The 23,280-nt window shown below is 41.8% G+C and overlaps 1 protein-coding gene across 3 annotated transcripts in view; it reads right to left on the reverse strand.

Annotated features, from left to right (window-relative positions):
• The window catches only part of STX18 (syntaxin 18), a 120,748-nt gene extending 105,918 nt beyond the window's left edge, over positions 1-14,830 (reverse strand). For 2 of the 3 annotated variants that reach the window (XM_082462565.1, XM_082462566.1), the window contains exon 1: positions 14,541-14,668. Coding sequence is in view for 1 of the 3 variants with exons in the window: in XM_082462564.1 (XP_082318690.1) it covers positions 14,541-14,708 (168 nt within the window). In the remaining 2 variants the exon portion in view is untranslated. Of the gene's footprint in view, positions 1-14,540 lie in introns of all 3 variants that reach the window. The other variant, XM_082462564.1, reaches the window with a different exon arrangement.
• Positions 14,831-23,280: the final 8,450 nt, after the last annotated feature.

Genomic DNA, 23,280 nt, shown 5'->3' on the forward strand with positions numbered 1-23,280 from the left:
ACCATGTACTGAATCACCACTACGGACCAGGAGCAGGGCTGGGCATTGGGAAGAAAAACGTGAGTAAGACGTGGTGACTGTCCTGTCTAACGGCTGCAGCACTAGCTACCAAAGCCAGTGAGGGAAATATTTAAAAAACATCAAATCACTCTCACCCTTTCCTTTTCCATCTCCCATGCTCAAAGATAAATAATATAGTTTAGACAACAGCACTTGGAAAGCTAAGCAACAATGCAATCATTAAATAACAACATGTGAGTGCCTATCTCTTTGCTAGATGGGATACTGCTTGATTCATAAATCACTGAATAAAGCCAATCAGATCTTCAAAAAGTAATAATAATAACACCACCAAACAATAATGCAAAGGCTGTCATAAGCCACACATAGTTGCTGGCTTAACGAGTAATACAGGCAGCAAATGCTTTGAATTCAGAAGAGATTAAACTACCCTTTAAGGATGGGTAGAATATGAGTAAGTGAAGGGGAGCGAGCCGTCCGGGCAAGAGAAATAGCAAGAGCCAAACAAGGAGACAAGAAAGCAGAGGAGTTTGTGAAAAGAGCAGCTTGGTTAAAGCTGGTCGGATGATCCAGGGAAGTGCGGGATGTAACGCTGGAAAAGTGGGTAGGGCTAGCTTTATAAAGACCTTTGAAGACCAGCCAAATAACACAATTCACTGTGTGAGGAATGGGCAGTACTGAACACTTCTGAGCACAGGAACATAAAGAAAGCAGCATTTTCGGCACAGTGGCTTGGCTCTGGGCGGGGGCGGGGAGTGCTCAGTGCTGTTCCATCAGCTCAGGCTCAAGATGGTGAGGGATGAGCCCACATGGTAGCAGTGGGCCGGATGAGAAAGAGAGGAAGCACAAGGCACAGATTAATTTCACAAATACGTGCTGAACTCTGCACTTCGTCTCTGCTGTGATGGGGAGTGGGACACAGTCCCTGCCCTCTTGGGCCTGAGAACTCACTGGACAGGGGAGGCCAGCAAAAGGGAAACTGAGACAAGTGCAGAAATGGCGGTCAGCATGGCTGAGTGGCCGGTAGGCTCTGATTCCCAGAACTGTATTTACATGAGCTGAACAAAATCAAATAGTCAAAATATAAACAGAAAAACCAATCCTCCCAAAATATCACCTGATGTGTATCATGGGAGATGCTGATTTTTATTGCCAGTTGAGTCATGGAAAAGCATAGCAGCAAATATGCCTGTACTGACTGAATTGTACCAAGCAATGAATACAAAAAAAGACTTTATAAAAGAAAGAAGGTCTTTTTTAGGACTGAAATGTTTCCAGATTTCATCCTTTGACATAACTGAGATATATTCACAGATTTCCCACTTACCTACAGATAAGTATTTAGACGCCTTCAGAAAATTCATCACCTTTCCTTGATATCTCTTTTTTTTTTTCTTCCTTCCCTTAATTTAATTTTGATTTAACTTCCTCTTGTCACTGCTTGCTTGCAAATCACGGCCTCTGTGTCTGGAGTCAATTAGGGCTATAAAGTACCCCACCACGCCTTCATCTGGGGACCCATTTATATATATTTTCCTATTTCAAGAGGTACAGCTAAAAGCCCGTAACTCCAAAAGTTTCCAATCAACCATCACATTCTATTCTTTGGAAAAGTATGCTTCTCTCCGCAGTTAAGAAGACAACATCAAACTATATTTTTCAAGAATATTTCCTCTCCACCTGTATAAAGATGAATTGTGCTTTGGGAATTCATTTGCAAAAAATGGCTTGAGTGTGTGTAATACATGCTTAATAGCAATAACATTAAAAAAATCTTTCTACCATTTAAAATTAAATGTAATTTCCTTATTACTTTAATGGAATCCTTTGGAGTTGAAGTATTTAACTAGTCCCTTTCACATCAAGTATTCATTATATAATTCCCTTTTAATATTAGGTATATTAGGTATGTAAACCATCCACTGACAGAATAAAAACACACATTTTCACTGAAACAAAAACAGGAGAAAGACAAGGCAGCTTGATTCAGAATCTGATAATGGGTTACAGATTCCAGTCCAGTTCAGATTTATAGTCAAAATGCCACAAGACCATTTACCACCTCTAACCCTTCAGGTCATATTTGGAAGAAAAGTATGAACTGCCACATCACTAAGAGAAAATCTGTTTGAGCCTAAAATTCTTGACATTTCCCTATTGTAAAGTTGAGGGAGAGACAGAGAGAAACATATCACCTTTAAAAGCCACCTTAAATAAAAAGGCAAAGATGAATTGTCCAAAGTTCTATCCACGGGGAGGAATTCCCTTTGTCACTATCTTTCAGGGTCACCCCTGAGTGGGGCTACAGTACAATCCTGTCTATTGATGGTTGGTACCAGCCTATTGGCTAAATCCATCCTAACCCATGGGATGCCTGACATACACAGGTAAAAAATTCTAGGGCTGGTGGGCAGACACATAATCTGAGTAATAGATTGTGGATGCAAAGCCTTTACCCAGTTCCCAAACCAACTCCTGCCTCTTCCAGCCCTCCAGTCTCCTGCTAGAGCCTCGAACTGGCTGCACCCAATCAGAAGTCAGAGAACAAGGACACCCAGCCACGCACTCCTTAAAGATCGGCCTCCTGATGCAGAAGCAGAGTGGAAAGGATAGAGAGTAGATCTGTAGGGGCCGAGGGGTAATACCTGGCACACCCCATTACCTACTTTTCACACTCCTTCCAGTTAAACTGAGCTTTCCTCAGATTTTACCATCCTGTGCTTTCCCACTCCTAGAGCCTTTGTCATGTGTTCAGTCCTGCATCTCCTCTCTCCATTCCACATGTGGAAAATCTGGGAGGCGCACCTAAATGTCACCTCTTCCATGAAGCCTCCCCACAACCTTACCCTGAAGTAATCTCTCTGCTATCTAAATTATCAAAGTTCCTCTTGTGAAAACTTCTATGAGTATGTCTTATGAGTTTACTTATCACTACCTGACGCAAGTATTTTTTAATCTGTTTACTTGTTTAGTATAAGTTTCCCATTAGAATATACTCTCCATGAAAGCAGAGATTTTGGTCTGTCTTACCTTTGCTCTATCCCCAGGGTCAAAAACAGTGCATAGCGTATAGCAGATGCTCAATAAATATTTGTTGAATGAATGAATGCCTTCTTCTAGATTGTTAGCATATTAATGACCAAAATGAAAGTCTCTTTCATCTTTCCAGCCCAAAGAGCAATCTAAGTGCCTTCCTTATACTTATGGGCAGATACTCAAAAAATATAAGCTGATAATGAAGTAGTTGCCATTTAATGAGTATCTCTAATGTACCAGATACAATGCTGGCAGCTTCACATGAAATATCTCATTCAGTCCTCACAACAACCCTAAAAGGTAGTATGGCAGAGCTGTGCCTTCAGGATGAAGGCCCCCATTCCCCCAACATCCAGAAGAATTGCCTGCTGATGGCTCACAGCTGAGTCTTTCTCAGGCACTGTCCTCAGAAGAAGGAAGCTATGTCACCCAGCTCGAAGGCCTTTCCCTGGTGAAGCCCTCATCTGATGACTGACCGATGGTTTATAAAGGCCTGGCCCCTTGCCTCACCTGAGTAATTCTGAAAAATCATCTCAGCTCGAGTTCTCCATGGGACTGACTGTTGAATGAACAAATAAATAACAAACTAGTGTCCCAGTGACAGAAAAGGGAATTATACTTTTTCATATGGATATAATATATAAGTTGGGTCTACTTCTTTCTCAATGATTTTACTAACTAAAACTACAACCCTTTTTCCATTTTCCCAAAAACATACCTCAACACTACCTCTAAAAAACACACAGTTACTAGTAATTGTTGACTAAAAAAAGAGTTTGATTTGGAGGCAGCTGTACTTCCCCAAAAGCTAGTCAGGCATTTTCAAATACCTGTGATTTATGTAGCAAAATATGCTCCTAAAGACAGTAGATGATATGACAACACGCCAAGGAGAGAATCACCAGAGATCTGACCTGTGCCATACAAAGTGATGTCCAGCTCCAAAGTCCCAAGACAGCACTCAGCATGCACATACCCCTGCATTCACAGAGCCTGGAGAGGTGGCAGGCGACCCCAGGAATACGGCACAAGCTCATCAATGTTACATCATCTTGGGCAGGGCACCTCGGTTTCTTCATGAGTAAAGGAACCTAACTCGCAAGGACAGTCAACCAAATTACAAAGCTTTTAGCATAGTGCCAGGTAGAGTAGGTGCTCTACGAGTGGTAGCTATTATTATTGTTTATTATTTTTTAGAATGACAACCAGAAAGCTAAGACATCAATGAAACATTTGTGGATGATTTTCTTGTACAGGTTAAGAAAGTCTGAATTGAAAATCCAGCTGAGTTACAGGAAAATTACTCCCTTTACAAAAGATTTACCACAGACTTCCTTTAAAGAGGGGCCCCCTCCGTTGTACATTTAATATATAATTAGATACTGCTTATTCATGACATTTTTCCAATCAAAAGATATTAATTCTTTTCCATTTCCTTCCAATGCAAATAAAAACTCATCTGCCTAGAGTTTTACTTATTCTGTTTGCTTCTCATTTCAAGAGTAATACGTGTTCATTAGAGAAATTCAGGAAGATAGAAGCAGAAAAATACATCACCCATAGTCTCATCAGCCAGAAACAGCCATTGTTAACATTTTAGTGTATTCCCTTCTATCATTATGTCCATGCCTAGAGTTTTTTGATTTTGTATATATAGTTTTAATTGTATCTGGTTTTGGTACTATTTTTTAATATGAGCAATTCTTCTCATGTCATGACAAACTCTTCAGTATGCCATATTCACCTAATAATTTCTTGTACTTGGAAATAATGCTATAGTGTCTCTATGTAAAGTACTTGTGATAGCTGCTATCATCAAAATCAACACCATTATTAAGATTACTGCTGCTAATTTTTAAACTCAGAAAGACCTCCCACTTCTAGAAGATAGGTCAATATTTCATACACATTTCCATTTTCTTCAGTTTTGCTTTTACAATTAAATCTTTAGTCCATGTAAAAATTTACTTTAATGTGTGTACAGTAAAAGACAAGGACCTAAAAAAAAAAAAAAAGCCTTTTTTTTCAAAGTGCTAACCAATTATCTCCAAATCACTGAATAAACCTTCTTTTTCTTACTGGTTTACAATACCTCCCTAAACAAGAGTTACACACACATACACACCTGGCCTAGCAGGCTTCACTGATTGATCCATATATGCATATATTATTTTTTGGCTTTAAAATGTTTTAATATTTGGTAAGGCTAGTACACCCACCCCAACACACACACCCTTCCACTTTTCTTCAAAAATTAATTAGCTATTTTCACTCACCTTCTTTTCTAGATAAATTTCAGAACTACTTTCTGCTGGAATTTGGAATAAAGCTGCACTAAATCTACAAATTAATTTAGGAATAACTGATGTCTTTCTAGCACTTCTTCCCTTCCACATACACAATATGTGTTTCTACTTATTCAAGTTTTCTATATCTCTCTACAAAACTGGGAAGTTTTCTTCAAATGGGGCATTTACATTTCTTATTAAGGTTATTTCTAGAAATGCTTTTTGTTACTACTGTAAATGATTTCATTAGATTTTAAATGGTCATTAATTAGATTTGGATGGCCACTGATTTTTGTACACTTATTTTGTACAAAAGCTCAGGAGGCCTTCTATAATCTGCAGACTATAAAGTACCTCCCCAAGTTTGTTTCATGCCACTGACAAAGAAGAACCCACTGGCCTAGTCAGCCAATTTCCTTACTGTCACTGAAATACATCCTGCTCAGGCTCACCACCTACCCAATTTTACTTGCTCTTCAAGGCTCTGCTCCCACGTAAAAGTTTTCCTGACTAGCCTGCTCCCAATTATCACCTACCCCTTTCCATTCTCCTCCAGCACCGAAATAAGTTCTCATACATTTAACACTTTCCCCAAAGTTAGGAATAATTTTCTTTTTATCAAATCAGGGCATCCAATTTTTTATATTTGAGAAAAGATTCAACAGAAAACAAGTAAAGTGAATTTATATACATTTTGCCTTTTATCTTAAGAGATTATAAATTTGAAACAAATTTGGTAAAAAAATGTACTGTTTGTTTAGAATAGTGATAAACTGAAAGCAGCCTAAATATCTTTCAATAGAGGTTCAGGTGAATAAGTTATGTAATATTTTTTTTTTTTTTAGGTAAGAGATTTTTATTCTGCAATACTATTTTTAATGGTTATGCAGCCAAATAAACTGATGACAAGAACAATACGTATTGACAAAGAAAAATGTTCACAATATGTTATTAAGTGAAAAAGCCAAGACAAGACAAAAAAAAAGGAGGGGCTAGAAAACGGCATTGTAGAAAAATTGTTTTTGTTTAATAGGAAAAATGTCTGAAAAAATATATATGAAAATTAAAACAGTGGCTATTTCTGGCCAGTAGTACTATATGTGTTTCACTTTCTTTTTTATTCTGTTTAATGAGCACTTACTGTTTTTATAATCAGATTTTAAAATCAGTCAACTTCAAAAACATGCCTCACTGATAACAGCCCATTATAAGAGTACATAATCACTATTAAATCAAATATACTTGTGGAAACATACCGAACAACAACTTTGAAAAACAAAATCATTTTTTTTTATCTAGGTGAAAAATTCTGAGTACATAGGAGCTCGGGGGGAAGTATCATAAGGCGCTGGGCAGTTACTACTGCAAAAAGCATTTTAAAATATATTCTGAAACTTTCAGAAAAAAGAGTACTGAATCATGGAACCACCCTGTTGAAAAGGTCCTTAACGATTATCTAGTCAAAGCTCCTCATTAAACAAGAAAAATGAAAAAAACAAAAAGGAAACGAAAAACAAAAACAGAGATTAGGTGAGTTCTCCAAGATCACACAGTTAATTATTGGCATAGTCCAAAAGTATTTATAATTCAAAACTTATGCTTTTTAATTCCTTTCTTAACTTCTCCCAGTCAAGATATGCTGCAGTCTGTCATTTCTACTTAGACTATAAAAGACAAATGTTGATTTTACTAGGGTTTTCTTATCATCTGTCCAAAAAGTGAACAGGAATGTATACAATATTGTGAAATGAAAAGACTCACTTCTCTTGGTTAAATATAGCTTATGAGCTCCATAAGAAAGTTTTGACAAATAGGCATTAGGTTAGACTGTGACAAGTAGGAGAAGGCAAATTCTAGTATTTACAGACTCTGAGAACCTGAAAGTCAGGAAGAAAAAAGTACTACCGAGTTCAAAACTACAACTGTGCTGCAAACTTTTCATATGTGAGTTATATGATATATGAGTTCATTCAACACATCATACTTTTCACTTCTCTGGTTTATTCACTTTCTCTTAGAGGGTTCGGAAGGGGCCTCTTTTTAAGTCAATTTTAAACTTAATATGTTTTAAGCACAACAAGTTTTTCATAACACAAGCCGTAATTAACCATTGTAAACGTCACTGATACTTTGCCCACCAGAGGGAGCCCATATAGATTTTCACATAAGAAACCTCAAACATCAAGTTTGTATGAATTCTAGAATCCTATTATTCATAATATGATTAATATTGTAAAATCACTTGATAATATTATATTTCTATTCCCTCAAATAGAGAAAAATTAATTGAGATCACATATGTAAAGCCCTCAACAGAGTTCCTGACCTATAGCAGAAGCTCAAAAATAATTGACTTTCCAAAATTTGGATCCTCCTGAGTATTAGTTATGGCACTCAAAGAAAATAATCTGGTATTCTAACTTGTACACAAGTTGGTGTGAGCTCAGTTGATATCTGCCCTGATAGATGGTTCTATCCTTGGTATGTTGACAAACCTGGTTCTCAAGCCTGCAAGATAGTATCAGACCGTGGACAGGAAGAGTTCATTAACAATGTCATCCTGAGAGGACCTGTTTTGGCAGCCCTATCCTAGTAGGTGATACACTGAACTACTGGCTACCTGCCAACTAGGAACTGAGAAAAGAGGGAACTCTTTGACCCATTCCAGATTTTTCTTGGAATGAAGGAGAAAGTCAATTGACTATCCCTGAGAACCATGCTTCTACAGTATGTGATACAGTCATTACCACCAAGATGAACTTCTTTCAAGAATAAAGAATGCACAATTGAGCACAAAAGTCTGTGTAAGAACCTGGTGTCTAAATGGCCCTACTGAGTATCCCCATCTGCAGTCTGGTGTGGTTGACTTGCCTTGTAGCTCTCTCATCATAGTAAGGCCCAGCCCAGTGTTCACTGGATTTGTGATGTGGTTGGCTGGGTATATGAACTACGTGTCTTTTTAAAGACTCAATCATCTCCAAGATCTAAATATGACAAACCTAGAGGACCCCAGGGGGTTCCAGCTATGCTCTCCAATCCAGATTTACCAAGAAGCACTGCCACTGGGGAGTTACCCACCACTTGTTGTCTTAATAAAACTCTAATGTCTGTTGGGCCCCGTGAATCTATTCTCCACTGTTTAGAACTGAGAACGGGAAGGCATGATTAATGGCATCCTACTCTAACTTTGAAAAAAATGTTATTGTGATATCTACCGCCATGAAACTTGCCAACTAGAAAGCTGGGAATTATTCTACCTCTCCCTCTTTCTAACCCCACCAATGGCTACATGTTTTTAAATCCACCTCCTAAATATCTACTTCATCCCTCCACTCCTCTGTCACTAGCTCATCAGCTCTCACCTGGATTACCGCAATAGCCTCCCAATAAGCTCCTCTATGTCAGTCGTGTTACACTCCAAACCCATCTGCAATATTGCTGATTATTTTAAAAGACAAATATGAACTTTTCAGGCCTCTTCTCACATAGCTGAGAGCATAAAGTCCAAACTCCTCAGCACTGCTGACAATGCTCTCACCCAAGGTCTGGCCAACTTTTCCTCTAAAGAGCCAAATAGGAAATACTTCAGACTTTGCCAGCTACAACTCTACCACTATAGCACAAAAGCATCCATAGCCTACGTGGAAACAAATGACCGTGGTCGCATTCCACTGAAACCTCATCTACAAAAATTGGCAGTGGCTGGATTTGGCCTACGGGCCAGAGTTGGCTGACCCCTGCTCTAACCTAATCCAGCACAGCCCCATCCCCTGCCTCTCTGCCCCTCACCCAGGCCTCCTCCAAAAAAGCGTTCCCATCACTCCAGCCTTGCCTCTGCTCCCCCCAGTCACCCTGCTGTTGTACACCGGTGCCTTTGCTAACACTCCTCCCTCTGCCAGGAATGTGATTTAACTCCCTTCCTTTGTCTGGTAGAATGGTTCTCATCCTTCAAGGTTCAGTTTGATTTTCTACCGATTCTCCCTCAAGGGGCTTCAGTTATCCTTTATTTCTATTTTCAAAGAGCCAGGACATACGTCTCATAGTTTTTTGTGTCCTCACAATGACTGACACCTATCAACAGTCCAATGCTTACAGGAGGTGGAATAAATCAATCAGTATTGAATAAATATAATTTCAAAAGGTAGTCTTCATAAATCCTGGAAAATTTCAGGAGTGCAGTCCATACAAAGGGCCCACTATTTATAGCATGGAAAGTCACTAGCACTGAGTTCTGCTTACAGTACACACTCAGTTAGTATGATCCATGAACACACAGCACCATGAAGTTAAAAGAAGACTTGGAGAACATTAATGCAGTGAGAAACTGTGTCTCCCTGAGCCCTATGGCTGGTTCCAAAGGGGCTCCTCAAGGAGAAGGGGGCATGGCGGCAGAGGGGCAAGCTGGCTAATGAACCTCTCTCTTCCCCGCCCCCTCGTCCCAGCCTTAGCAAAGGCTGCTCCTTATTTCATTTGCAGAAAGAACTCGCCATTAATTTTTTTTTAAATCTATATGATTCAACAGACCCACGTTCTGTTTGAATCCTACATCCTAAACCTACACTGTTTCCTGATCTACTCCTGTCTTGTGTGGGCCTATCTCCAGCTTCTCACTGACCCTTGGCACTTGTTGCCTGATACTGCTTCTTTGAACCATGCTCCCTCAACTGAAACCCAGTTTAAGTAGAATTATACTCAGTCTATTGAGTATCTATCTATGGATAAAGTCTATTTCCAGCTACTATGGATAATAATCCAGGTGGTCCCAGCTTAACCTTTGGCTCCAAACATTGGCACACAAGTTCAACACTACATCTCAGAAGAAAATCGAGGAGGACCTGGGGAATCAATGTGAACATTACGGTTGTCACTTCTACCTGAGTTATTGTATTATTTATGGGTCTGCTTCTCCACTTGACTATAAACTCTTTGAGGTAGGAACTAAATCTTACTAATAAAATAAAAGCTACAATTTATTCAAGGTTTATTCCAGATACTGGATTAAGTGTACATATATGCTGTATAATATTAAGGAATCATGTTAGGATCACACATTTCTAGAATTGGAAGGAGCCTTGGACAGAGATCAACCAGCTCCAAAATTAAAAGCAAAGTGACACAGTAGATAACACTCATTCTTTAATTCAAGAAACATTTACTGAGAACCTATCCTGCACTATTCTAGAACCTAAAGAGTCTTTGTTTCAATGAAGTATATAGTCTAGTGGATAAACAAGTCAATAGATACATGATATGTTAGATAATGACAGGAATAAAGCGGAGTAAAGAACAGAAAAAGGATGCTACTTTATACAGGGCAGTGGAGGAAGGGCTCACTGAAACAACGAATGAGCAGAGGCCTAAAGATCAAACCACATGGAATCTGGGAGAAAAGTGTTCCAGGTCGAGGGAACAACAAGCGCAAAGGTCCTGAGGTAGGAATGTGCCTGGTGCATGTGAGGAAAGCAAGGAGGCTAGGGCAGCTGGAGTAGACTAAGAGGAAGGTGAGAGGAGGGGAGGCTCAAGGAAGGTAGCAGGGACCAGACCATTTGGCTTTGGGTTGCTGTAAGAAGTCTGAATTTAAGCCAGGAACTAAAGGTAATTAACTCATAAAAAAAATAAAAATAAATGACACTTAGCTTTCACAAAAGCAATGTGTAATAAACAAAGAAAAATTCATTTGCATGCCTAATCTGAAAATAGAATTCCCAACAACACAGAGTCGCTGTTTATCTTATAAACAAGATGTCTTTGTTTTACAAGAAATCGCTACAGTTATAGTCTAAGCTGGCGGTTTTACCAATGTGGACACTGAGGTGCAGAAAGATTAGGTGGTCTGTCCACTTCATGGCTGAACTTGGTCTAGAACACAGGTTCCCTGATGTTCTGTTCACTGGCTCCTGTTGCACCTGCATACTCAGTTTGGCTACTTAGAGGGGTCTTGGTTTACTGTGTATTGCTTCCCCTGGACTCTGTAACCTTTATAAATTAGTAAGAAAATGAAAGAGCTGCCCCTACGAGGCACCTCCAGACACATTCCCACACCAAAGCCTGTCATACAAACTCCCACAATTCTAGTTTTTTATTCCCCACAGAGTTGAAGACCACCAGGCAGGTAAAGTGAAGACAGGTCAGGCACTGTGCTAGGGACTAGAAGGAACATTTTTGTCGGTTTTGCCTGCCCAGCATCCCTTACTCCCTAGTGTCAGACATAGCACTCCCTTTTCCAAGGTTCTGGTGGGGCAGCAATCACAGCACCCAACCCACCTCTTGGAGTGGACATCTGACCTGGCCATGTGAAGAACCTTATCCCTCTGAGGACGTAACGAGGGCTCAGGACCCAAGCAGAACCAACTAGAGTCCTTTCCTGGGGTTTTATGGATACGACCTAGAGAAAGAAGCTCCTTCCTGTGTTTCCCAGTTATACAAGCCAACATATTCCTATTTTGCTCAGGTTAGTTTAAATTAGGTTACCCTTACTAGCAATCAAAAGAATTCACACTGATGCAAGCACTTGCACACCTTTTCTCATTTCATCTGCATAACCACCTTATAAGGTTGCTATTATTCACTCTGTTTTAGGAGTGAGGAAACTGAGGTTAAGTAACTTGCCCAAGTTCATGCAGTAAGTAAAAGGCATTCAAATTCAGGTCTTTCTGCTCCAAATCTTATTCAGTATGCAGTTATGAATTCAGTATTAACTCAGGAAGAAGAAACTCAGCTGAAGAATTTTTGGTTTAAAATTATAGTGGAAATGTATGTATGGGGCAGGGTGGGAAATAAGCAACATTAAACTGGAGTCAAAGGACCTGGCTTCTTCCTCTGGCTCTGTCCTTTGACCTCATCTATTATGACTCTGGGCAAGACATTTCACTTACCTGAGTGTTAGTTTTCCCACCTATAAAATGAAAAGACTGAACAACATGAACTTAAGATCCTTTTAAGTACTAAAAGAAAAAAGTCCATGGTTCTGCTTCAGGCATACAGACTCTATTTTTACTATATGTTATGTAGGATGTCAGCAAATATCAACTTGAATGTCAGGTCCAACAATAGGTAATGGTTGCCTGGGGCACAAAGGATTCTGAGCAACACAGATGTACTGTGAAATTAACACTGGCTTCCATGGTCCCAGGGAGGGAGAAAGAGGAATAGCTGCATGCTTGCCACACATATGCCATCGCGGATAGCTTCACCTTGACAGAGGAGTATCACTGCCTCCACTATCGATGCTGTTTAGTACCTACACAGGATTTTCAGATTCCCTCATGAACTTACTTGGTTCCCCTTTGCAAGTAAAGAATGAAAGTACAAGAAAGCAAAGTGGTGTAGGGAATAAAGTTTTGTGCCACTGATGAAAATACATCTAAATGGCCTACACGGGGTTAGGGTAGGAGGGTAAAGGGGAACAATAATAATCATTATGGCTCTTTACGATATATACAAAGTCTCATAAGATCCTAATAATCAGCTTACCAGTCAAGTAGGGTATTATCATGCCCATTTTATAGAAAAGGGAAATGAGACTCGGGTAACAGGACTTACCCAAGTCACCCACATCTAAGTAGCAGAACCCAGATTGGAATCTAAGTCTTCTAAATCCAAGACCCAGTTTCTACTCCCAAGGTCCCCATTAATCCCACAGCCCAAACGAGTTAACTAATCAAGCTCCCATTGCAAAGTGGCACAGTTACCACTGTTAGGAGTTGTTCAGCTATGGAAAGTTCCTCCCCCCCAAATCTGAAATGCCATTACTAATTTGTAATTTAATGGGTAGACACGCATTGAGTATAAATAAACTGAGCATAAAGTTACCCATCTCCACACCTTTGTGCATACTCTTCCCTTAGCCTGAGATGCCCTTCTCCACCCTATCTGCACTGGACCCAACTACTCTTCTTTCAAGATTTGTTTCAGGCATCAGCGCCTCTGTAAAGCCTTTCTTGGCCCTGACGCATAATTGAACACACTCTCCTTTGTGTCCTACACAACGTCTTCAAGGCGTTGTGGCACTTCTTTTGGTAATGTGTCTGTCTCTCCCACCATTCCTTTTAAATCGTGTTATTCTAACACAATGCTGGTCAGAAGGTAGGCGCTTAATGTACGCTTATTGATGGACTGAATATATTCATCTGGACCAATTTCCCTTCCGAGGCTTGAATATCCTCTAGAAACTGCCAGTCACTAATTCATGCATACATATATTCATTAAAAAATATCTGAGTGTCTACAAAGTACCAGGCACTGCACTGTGTATCAAACAGAAGTAGAATTACCATGAAGTTTAAGCATCAGGGCTCCTCCCTTGCACCCCCCAATGCTCTGAACCTTTTTTTTTGTGACTCTGTATTTTTATTTCTTAAAGAGGACAGACAGAACTGTATAAGCTTCAAGCTCCACAAAAACTAGATCCACCCTTGGTGCCAAGGCTACAAAAGTGAACCTGGCAAACTTTATCTCTCCGCTTACAGAGTTTCCCGTCTAGTGGGGAAGGAGACAACCATTTGTTCATTCACTGATTCAACAAACATTTACTAAGCAATGCTATGAGTCAGGCTTCGGGGATTCTGAAGTGAAGCCAACACTGTTACTGCCTTGAAGGAGTAGGTCCCTGCTCTCCCGAACGAAAGCCTGCTGTGTTCAGGGAACAGAAAGTAGTTTAGATGGCTGTAATAGAGTGTTTGTGAAAGATTATCCTAAACCAGTCTCAAGACAGACCGGTCCCTGGCATGAACCCTAACCTATTGCAGGAAGCAAGGAGAAGGGACAGGGCGGCCGAACGCGATCTTGGATCTCAGTGTGGGGCGGGGGAGCGGAGGGGGCTGAGACAAGTAAACAGAAGAGATAAATACACTGTGACTGTAGTCAGTGCTGCGACAGGAAAGCAAAGAGCGGTGGGGGAAGCTTCGCCGGCGTTCGGGTCTGCACGCTCATTACCTCACAAAGCAGCCCATGTACGTTGCAGACAGAGTTCCGAGTTCCCCAACATGCGTCCCCATTCCTCGACCTAAGGCTGTTCCTTTCCAAAGACAGCCGTCGACTCTCTAGGACCAACTCTCCTGCCCCCCCTTGACATCACCTTCTCCAGGCGCTTCCCTCACTCACTGCTTACGGGACAGAGTCCGGTTTGGGGTCTGGGGTCCCTGCCGCGGGTCCGCCCCCCTCTCCAGCCCGCCGTTTCCATAGCAACCAGCTCACCACTTCGCGCGCCCGGCTGGAGAAGTCGCCCTTAGGCCGGGGGCTCCGGCGGAACAGCTCGTCGCGGCTGCCCTCAACCCCGCCGCCCACCGCCACTCCCAGCGCTTTGTTGCGCGTCTTCACGGTCTTGACGCTGGCCCGGAACAGCAGTGTGATGTCCACTGCCATGGCGACCCGCACCCACGGACCCCACCAGGTCCGCCCACGTCAGCAGCCGGCGACCGCGGCGCGAGCTGGGCAGCTGGAGGACCGTTCCGTCTCCGAACGCCTCCGCCCGCCAACGGCGACACGAGAAGAAAGGTTCCGGCCCGCCCGGGGCTACCGCGGCGAGAGGAGAAAGGTTCCGGCCTCGGCCCGCGCGCGTGCCCATCCCCTCGGCGACCCGGGCCCCACGACGCTCACATCCGCGCCCGTTTCTCCTCGCGGCAAACTTTGGCGGGCTTGGCAGCGCGGGGAGGTCCCGGAGTCCCGAGCCCTCGCGAGCTCGCTTAGGGCGTGTAGGCCCCGGGACCGAGGGGATCGGGAAGCCGGAAGGCTGGCTCCATTCTCTTGGCTCCCTGTTGCGCGGGTTGCGAGGGGACAGGAAGCGACCCAGCCTGACCCAGACCTCATGAACCCATCTTGTGCGGGACCGAAGCACGTGGGTGGTGACCACCTGGGTGCAGTAAGTGCTAGGGCAGAGCAGGTGTGCACGGCACAGAGCTAGAGGCCAGAGGCCTTTCTTTTCCAACCGTCACCCACCTGATCTATAAAATGAAGCCAGCACCTTCCTCAGTGTTACTGTGATAGTTAAGCGAGATAACAAGTGCGAAGTGTTTTGGCGTTGCTTGGCTCCTAGAGACCAATGAAAGTTAGTTACCGTTGTTAATAATAACATTATTGTTAACATTCTTGTTATTAATTATGGTGGTTGAAGCTCTATAGAGAAGGCATCACACTGTAGAGAAGGCAGATTTGAAGAATGACTAGGAATTTATCAGATCGAGACAAGGACGGAAGAGTTTCACTGGTTTCTGTTCTTGGTCATGTATGGTTTTTAAATATACCATCTTAAGTCATAGTTATTTAAGTCGACTGAAAGTTAGCCAGTGAATTCTTTCTCCATTTTGGTTCGAGGTTCAGATCTAATTCAAGATCTCTTTGATTTCATCATTTGTTTTCTTTTTTTCTAAAGAGGATGTACAACTAGAATATGTATTAAAATGTGGTTGTCAAAGAGTGGTAGGCAAAATAAAAAATTATTTTCATATCAAGATGTTATTTATCTTTTCACTCTTATTCTCTTATAAGTTGTGCACAATTGGGTTTCCCAGAGACTGGGTGACTTGTGATATTGCAACACTGAATGCAAAACAGCTGTCTTCTATTAGGTCAAACTTTAAAAAGATTTGCAAAAATGTAAAACAGTGCCATTCTCACTAAGTTGTTTTGGAAATGCTTTTTTTTTTTCACAGAAAGATACCATTTATGTTAATATGTAATGGATTTATCTTTACTTTGAATGAATATTTAAAATTTTTGTTTTAATTTCTAATACAGTAAATATCCATAGCTAAAACCCATATAAACAAAAGCTGTTTTAGGGCCCTCAATAATTTTTAACAGTGTAAAGGAGTTCTGAGACCAAAAGTTTGACGCCCGCTGTGTTAAATATGTTATCAGACATCTATTTTATCAGAAATAGATGTCAAGAAAATACATAGGCACCTGGAAGGAAGAAGGAAAATGGTATTTAAAACCCACACTGTAGCCACTTCAGCCTTCCCTTATGAGGAAAATAAATTTTCATACAGCTTTCTTCCACCAACAGAGTAAGGGAGAGAAAATGAGACAGAAATTACAAAATCTCTGCCAATGATTCTGCCTTGCATACGTGGCCCTTTGTCTTATCGAGACATTAATGAGTCTTTGGCTTATGCAAAGGTAAGTCTGGGGCAGAGTAGAAGGAGAGTTAAATCACCCTGCATAATAAAATGAACGGGACTGAATTAAGGGTAAGAGGGAGGAACCAGAACCCAGGGAAGGGGCCAGGAAAGGAGATAGTAGCTCACTGGGTAGGGTTTTTGAGTGGGAGGGGGCTGAGCTACACCAAAGCTTCAGTGAGTAGTGTGTTTGGTGCGGTTGGGTTTTTTGGGTAAAAAGTTTGGGAGAAGGTCTAAATTTTCTGTCTGCCTCTACAAAGAGCAAAGAAGATTATGGAGATGAGACCCATGTGAGCTCAAAACATCAGGCTCTAAAACCACAAGTGACCACAAGCACCTAAAACCACTAGAAAAGTTACAAAGACCTTGAGGAGGCCCTTGGATGTCCCACAGACCATGGGATATGAGCTGTTGCATTTTTATTATTTTATTTTACTCTTCTAACCTCAAAGAGCAAGGTCACTTCAGTTGACCATGGACTAATGGAAACCCCATAAAACTGAGAGGGGATGTGGATAGAAAGGAAGAACAGAAGCAGGGTGGGAGTGTATTACAAACTTCCAAGTTTGAAGTGGTACATAAATTATATTTCATTAGTAACAGTGTTTCATTCATTAGGCTAGGCTCTCTACTCTTGAAAAACAGTAGGGCATATTGGAATTACCGAATAGAGTTCCCTTTAACAGCACCCCCCTTACAATCAGGATAGATGTAGGCAGCTTAGAATCATCTGGGGAGTCTCATGGAAGTCATTAAATGCAGCCTCCACCAAAAAGAGGGTGTATTGCCCAACCGGGTGCCCAAGCCATGACAGAACTGTGCTGTCAGTTAGAAGGAGACATGTAGTTGTCAGCCACCGAGGTTTTGTCATTGTTGCATCCTTTAGAGACGTTGGTTTTCTAGCCCTACTGCCTGGGGAAAGTTGGTGTAAGCTGGCATTTGCTGTATGGAGGAGGGTGCCCAATGCCTGGAAGTGTGAATTCCTGCAGGGCAGCATGGGGAGACCAGTTTTCTGGGTTCATGAAATCATGGACTTGCCACAATAATGTAGTAACTGGAGACCCTCCTTGGTGGTCTGTTTCATTGTTCACTCATATTCATGGCTTCTCCTAGGGGAGGATTATAGTTCCTTGACCTATTGACAGCTACTTGACCAGGTGATTCCTTTTAGCCGTGAAAAGTGACGTGTTGGTTCTGGGCAGCAAATTTAAGAGCTAACATGTGGTTCACTGTGCTCTCTTCTCCCTCTGCCATGGCAACCTGTAATGTTCCATTGGGTCATCAACCTGGGTCCCTGAGTAAAGATGACACGGAGCACAGCCAACTAAGGACGTGTGCTGGCAGTGAGAAGTAAACCTTTGCTCTACTTGTCCATGGAGATTTGGGGTTGTTTGTTACTGCAGCATAATTATCCTATCCTGACTGATACACCCCATATCCAGAAATCTACCAAAACAGACTATTGGGTACATTCATCAATTACCAACATTGCAGTGTTATCTCTCAGTAGGTAAAGAACAGAGAGGAAGGAACTACTAGATTACACCTAGATCTAACCAATAGAAAAGACCTGGTTAGGAGCGTTAGAGTGACAGAAACCCTGGAAGGTTGGCCGTGCCATGGTAGAATTCACAATGCAAGAGGAGAGGACTTGGAGAACATGTGTTTTCACTTTAGAAAGTGGACCTAAAGAAATTCATCAAAAAAATTTTTTTTCTCAGGGATTCTAAAAAGGACCATGACTCTAGGGATGGGAAGCTCAAAGAATAAACTTGTTCCTAAGGAGGAACCTAGCTAAAGAAATCAGGATGATGGAGAAACTGAAACCCTTGTACACTGTTGGTCGGCATGCAGAATGACGCAGTCACTATGGAAAACAATATGGAGTTTCCTCACAAAATTAGAGATAGAACTACCACATAATCCAACAATTCTGCTTCTGGGTATTTATCCAAAAGAATCAAAATTGGGATCTCAAAGAGATAGTTACACTTCCATGTTCATAATAGCAGTATTCACAAGAGTTCAGACATAGAAACATCCTAAATGTCCATTGACGGATGAACAGATCAAAAAAAAAAAAAAGTAGCACATACATACAGTGGAATATTATTCAGCGTTCTTTTTTTTTTTTTTTTTTTGAAGGAAATCCTGCAATATACAACAACACAGATTAAACATGAGGACATTATGCTAAGTGAAAGAGGCCATTCACGGAAGGATAAATACTGCATGATTCCACTTATATGAAGTATCTAAAATAGTCAGACTCATAGAAGGAGAGAAAAGAATAGTGGTTGCCAGGGGCTGGGGGAGGGGGAAGTGGGGAGTTGCTAATTAACAGGTATATAATTTCAGTTACACAAGATAAATAGTTTTTTGAGACCAGCTGTACAGCATTCTGCCTACAGATAACAATCTTCTTACAACCTATCACTCTGACATCAACTCTGCTCCTCCCTCTTCCACATTTTAGGACCCTTGTGATTATACTGGGCTCACCTGGGTAGTCTGGGATAATCTCTGGAGGACAGCTGATTAACAACCTCAATTTCATCTGCAATCTCAGTTTTCCCTTGCCAAGTAACATGACATAGTCACACTTTCCAGGGATTAAGGCTTGGACATCTTTGGGGGGCTATTATTCTGCCTACCCCAGTGGGGTAGCTCCAACAGAAAGGAGGACGGATTATGAGCTGGGCAGATACCTCTTGCCTTGTCTCCCTGGATGAACAGAGAGATCCACCTATTCTTTTTCCATTTCTCAAACAATGTTTCCAGTCCTGCTCCTTGAAACATTCCAAGGGTCTAGAGAAAAAAGGAAAACAGAATCTCTGCCCTTAAAGGATTTAATCTAGCAGGAGGCTTTCAGATATCCAAAGTACCAAGATTTCCTCTGAAATCTTCTAGCCCCTTCCACCTCTCTTAAGGAAAGTATCCTACTTTGTTGAACCCATTTCAGAGGACTCAACTTGCAACAATGTAATCAACAGTTACCAAAGTTCAAGTCCTCTCCCTCCCCTCACCCCACAGCTTTGCAAGGTTGGTGCCACTTCCTCCCAGCACTCACTCCCTCCACCCCAGGCGTTTCGTAAATCACTTCATAAAAACTCATTTACTGGTTTCCCCAATGTAATGGTAGAAATAAACTGCTGGGTACACACTTGGAAGCTTCCTCCAGAAAACACATGCTTCATTTTGTTGGCATGGCATCTTGGTTTCCAACCTGAATTTCCACCACCTTTGCTTTTCTGACAGTATCTTCTGTAATTAACGTGGCCGAATCCTCCACTTTTTATTGAGTTGGACAGCAAATCACAGAATAAATGCTTTCCCTTGCACTTTAAAAGGATTTAATAGGAAAATATTTTTCTTACATCCTGTTTCAAGGGGAAAGTGTGATTTTAGGGGACATTTTATAGTTCACAACAGGATATTGAAGGGTATTTGGTTTTGCTTATTTTCTTATGACTGTTTCTCCAGCATGAAGTGGTGTTTTTTGTGATTATTTAGATAAGTCTGATTAAGGTAGGTAAATAGTCATAGAATTATGGAAATTTAGGACGGGAAAGGTCCTCAAATATCATCCAGGCCATTCCCCTCGTATTTCAGGTGAGAAAACAAGTAACTCATCCAAGATCACACACTGAGTTAGTGGGAAAAAATGAGATTTTATTCTTTATCCCTAAACTGTTCAGTGCCCCACCAGACTAGCTTTTTGGTGGGAGTGGAGGTGGAGGCGGGAGTGGGGGAGAAGCATTTATACAAAGGAACCCATGTGTTTCTATACTTATATGTATCATATAAGAACTTTTGATTAGAGAATTGGGCTGACTAATAAGTGTGGATTCGTGTGTGTTATATCCATCCATCCATCCATCCATCCATCCAGGCAGGTAGATTCCAAACACATTTTCAGTGTCTACTCAATAAGCGGCACTGTGCTAGGTGCTGAAAAGATGAAAAAAAAGTGAAGTCCCCACCTTGGAAAAGGTCAAAAACTAATGGGGGCAGTTAAGTGTATATATAGACACATGTGGCATCTTCCCAGACCGGGGCTCGAACCCGTGTTGTGCTCTGTTAAGCACAATAACAGAGTTTGTGGTTTTTTAAATGACGTCTCTGAAGAGTGAAATTTTTACAAGCTTTATGTATCACTAGCCCACTCTCCAGGGAAAGGAAAAGATCAGCATGAATGAGAAAGGGGACACAACTGCAGGAATAGAACTGTAGAGAATATGTTCTGGTGGCCCTTTCTCGCCATTTCAGTCATCCCAGTCTTGATGGGACTGTACAAAGCTGGAATGAGGTCTTAGCCTGTTATTGTGGCAACAGCCTGGGCTCTGAGTCTGATAGTCTCACGTTCAAATCCCAGTGTGAATTAAACATAAAAAATATCTATCCAACAGGGCTTTGGAAGTGTGAGTTGAGCTGATCTACATAAAGTGTATAAGGTAGCATCTGGCATAGAGCTAATAATGAAAGTACAGCCATTGTGGCAATAGGTCGTTGAGGATTAACTTCATGGCTGGTGGTGTCGGGGCAACTGGAGGTCGTGGAGAGTCTTCTTCAAGTATCGGAAGGAGACTTGGTTCACTTTCTGGTCTCTGCATCACCCAGCTAATGTGTGCTGTGCAAGGGTGAATAAAGGCTGAGACGGTACCTTGGATCAGTGTAGGGGTTAAAGGAAGCACTTAGAAAGTAATTGGACACCGTGGTTTGGGTCAGTCTCAGAGAATGTTTCTGGGAGTTGGAGTATTTATTCTGGAAAAGAGAAGACTTAGGGGATGGATGAAATAAAGGTCCTCGAATGTATGAACCAGTGGATGGAGACCAGCTGTTCCCTATTTCTGTTTTGGACAGAATGAGAGGAAATGAGCTTACAGTGAAGCAGGAGGGATTGAGGCTAAACATCAAGAAGTATTTCCTGGATGTGGGTGTTATTGGACTTGGGAATGATTTACCAAAAGGTGTTTAATATCAGGACAATGTCTCTTTGGGCCCTTTTAAGTGTGGGAGCATTGGCTACACGTAGGGATGGCTACACTCTCAAGCTCTTTCCAAACTGAGGAGCCCATGTCACTCACAGAATCCTTTAACAGGAGAACACGAGTCTCAGCCAACCCCAAACCACTGTCCTAGAACTTGGCCTGTTGTAAGAAACAATTGTGCTACTAACCTCCAGCAATCTGCCGTTCGACATTCCACAAATACCACGATTGCTTATGTAGGCTACTCCAATGACCAAACACCTCCCCTCTCTGAAATTTATTAAGAAATTCTCTGTAGGGCTTCTTTCAACAAAAGTACATTTAATAAAGCTTGGAATTTCCTCACAACACATTTATTCCTGTTGATGTATTTTTAGGTCTCCATTATCACTTGTCTTCACCTTTCTTTGCCTTGTAGGCGTAAGGCAGGCCAGCCCAGCAGGATTCCAAAAGTTATCAATAACCAGGAATTGACCACACTGCTGGAGTTCTCCCCAACCCTCCCATGAAAGCCAAGTTTCTCACTGTTAATTTAGGAAGACTTTAAGCCAGCCACCGGTTTTAATAATAGTTCATCAAAAAGGCAGGCAAATTACAGCTCTAAGTTAAAATTTGAACATAAAAGTCTCACTGTGAGCTTCAGTGTTGGAATAGTTTTGAGTTATTTCCCCCCAAAAGTAGGCTTGATGGGTTAGGTTTGTGTTTTAAGTGATTTAAAGTTGAGTGGCTATAATCGGGAAGAGGTTTTTAAGAAAGAACCTGTATCATTCAATCATTCAGTAGTTAACGCTTCCCCAAAGTGTTTTGTTGGAAATGTCAAATTCATTATAACAATCCACTAATTTAATTTACGAAGTCCCTAATTGTAACCAAAGGACTTTCACGTGTTGGATGCCTCCTGTCAGACCCACAGGACTCTGTTGGTTACGAAGGAGCCCAGGCTGGCCCTCCCTCCCCTGTTGTCAAAGGAGGAGTCATGGTTTCCGTAACTCAACAGACTAGAAAAATATTCTCATCGTCCTCTACTTCAGGTTCTTACCCACACATGGCCGACAAAGGGAGGAAAGGCAGAGGCAGCTGCTTTATCCATCGTCAGCCCAGCCCCCGTAGCCAGCCGGACCTTAGCTCTCGTTTCTATGGCACCCCAATGGCCACCCTCCTGGGTCTGCAGAGAGACCTCCTCCCCTCACACCTTCTTTCTGTCCTTCCCTCCCTGACTGCTTGGTCTATTGAAGCCCTGGAGGTCCCCTTGGCTCCTCCCTTTTCTTGGGCTGTCATTCATCTTTGCTAGTGGAGCTCATGCAAGGACTTAAGGGAGGTCTCCTCTGCCCCACTGGGGGGATGGTGTAAACAATGGTCAGATGTTTCATTCGTGCTTCTGGTGTGAGCTCTGCCACCTCTTTCTCTACGTCATGTCTTCCTCCTCCTCCACCTTGAGCTGTAGTCCCTTCATTTCTCTTAGCCTTGGGGAGTGTAGGTTCCAGGAAATGCAGGATGGGCGTGAAGATGGACATCCATTCCCCACAAGCAGATGAACGGAAATTTCTGGCTTGGGTGACTCATTGCCATTAATAGAGATAGAGGAGGATGATGATGGCGGCGGCGATAGTAAATCCTTACGTACCACTTACTAGCTTACTTACTTACAAGCACTATTTTAAGTGTTTTATGGGCAATAAGTCACACAATCCTATGAGGGAGGTCATCTTATCATTCCCATTTTATAGATATGAAAAACCAAGGTACAGAATGGTTAAGACACTTGCCTAAAGTCACACAGCTAGTAAGTAAAGAGCAGAAGTGGAACCCAAGCAGCCCAGCTCCAAA

This window comes from Balaenoptera physalus (genome assembly GCF_965194825.1).
Source record: "Balaenoptera physalus genome assembly, chromosome: 5".
Lineage (NCBI taxonomy): Eukaryota > Metazoa > Chordata > Mammalia > Artiodactyla > Balaenopteridae > Balaenoptera > Balaenoptera physalus.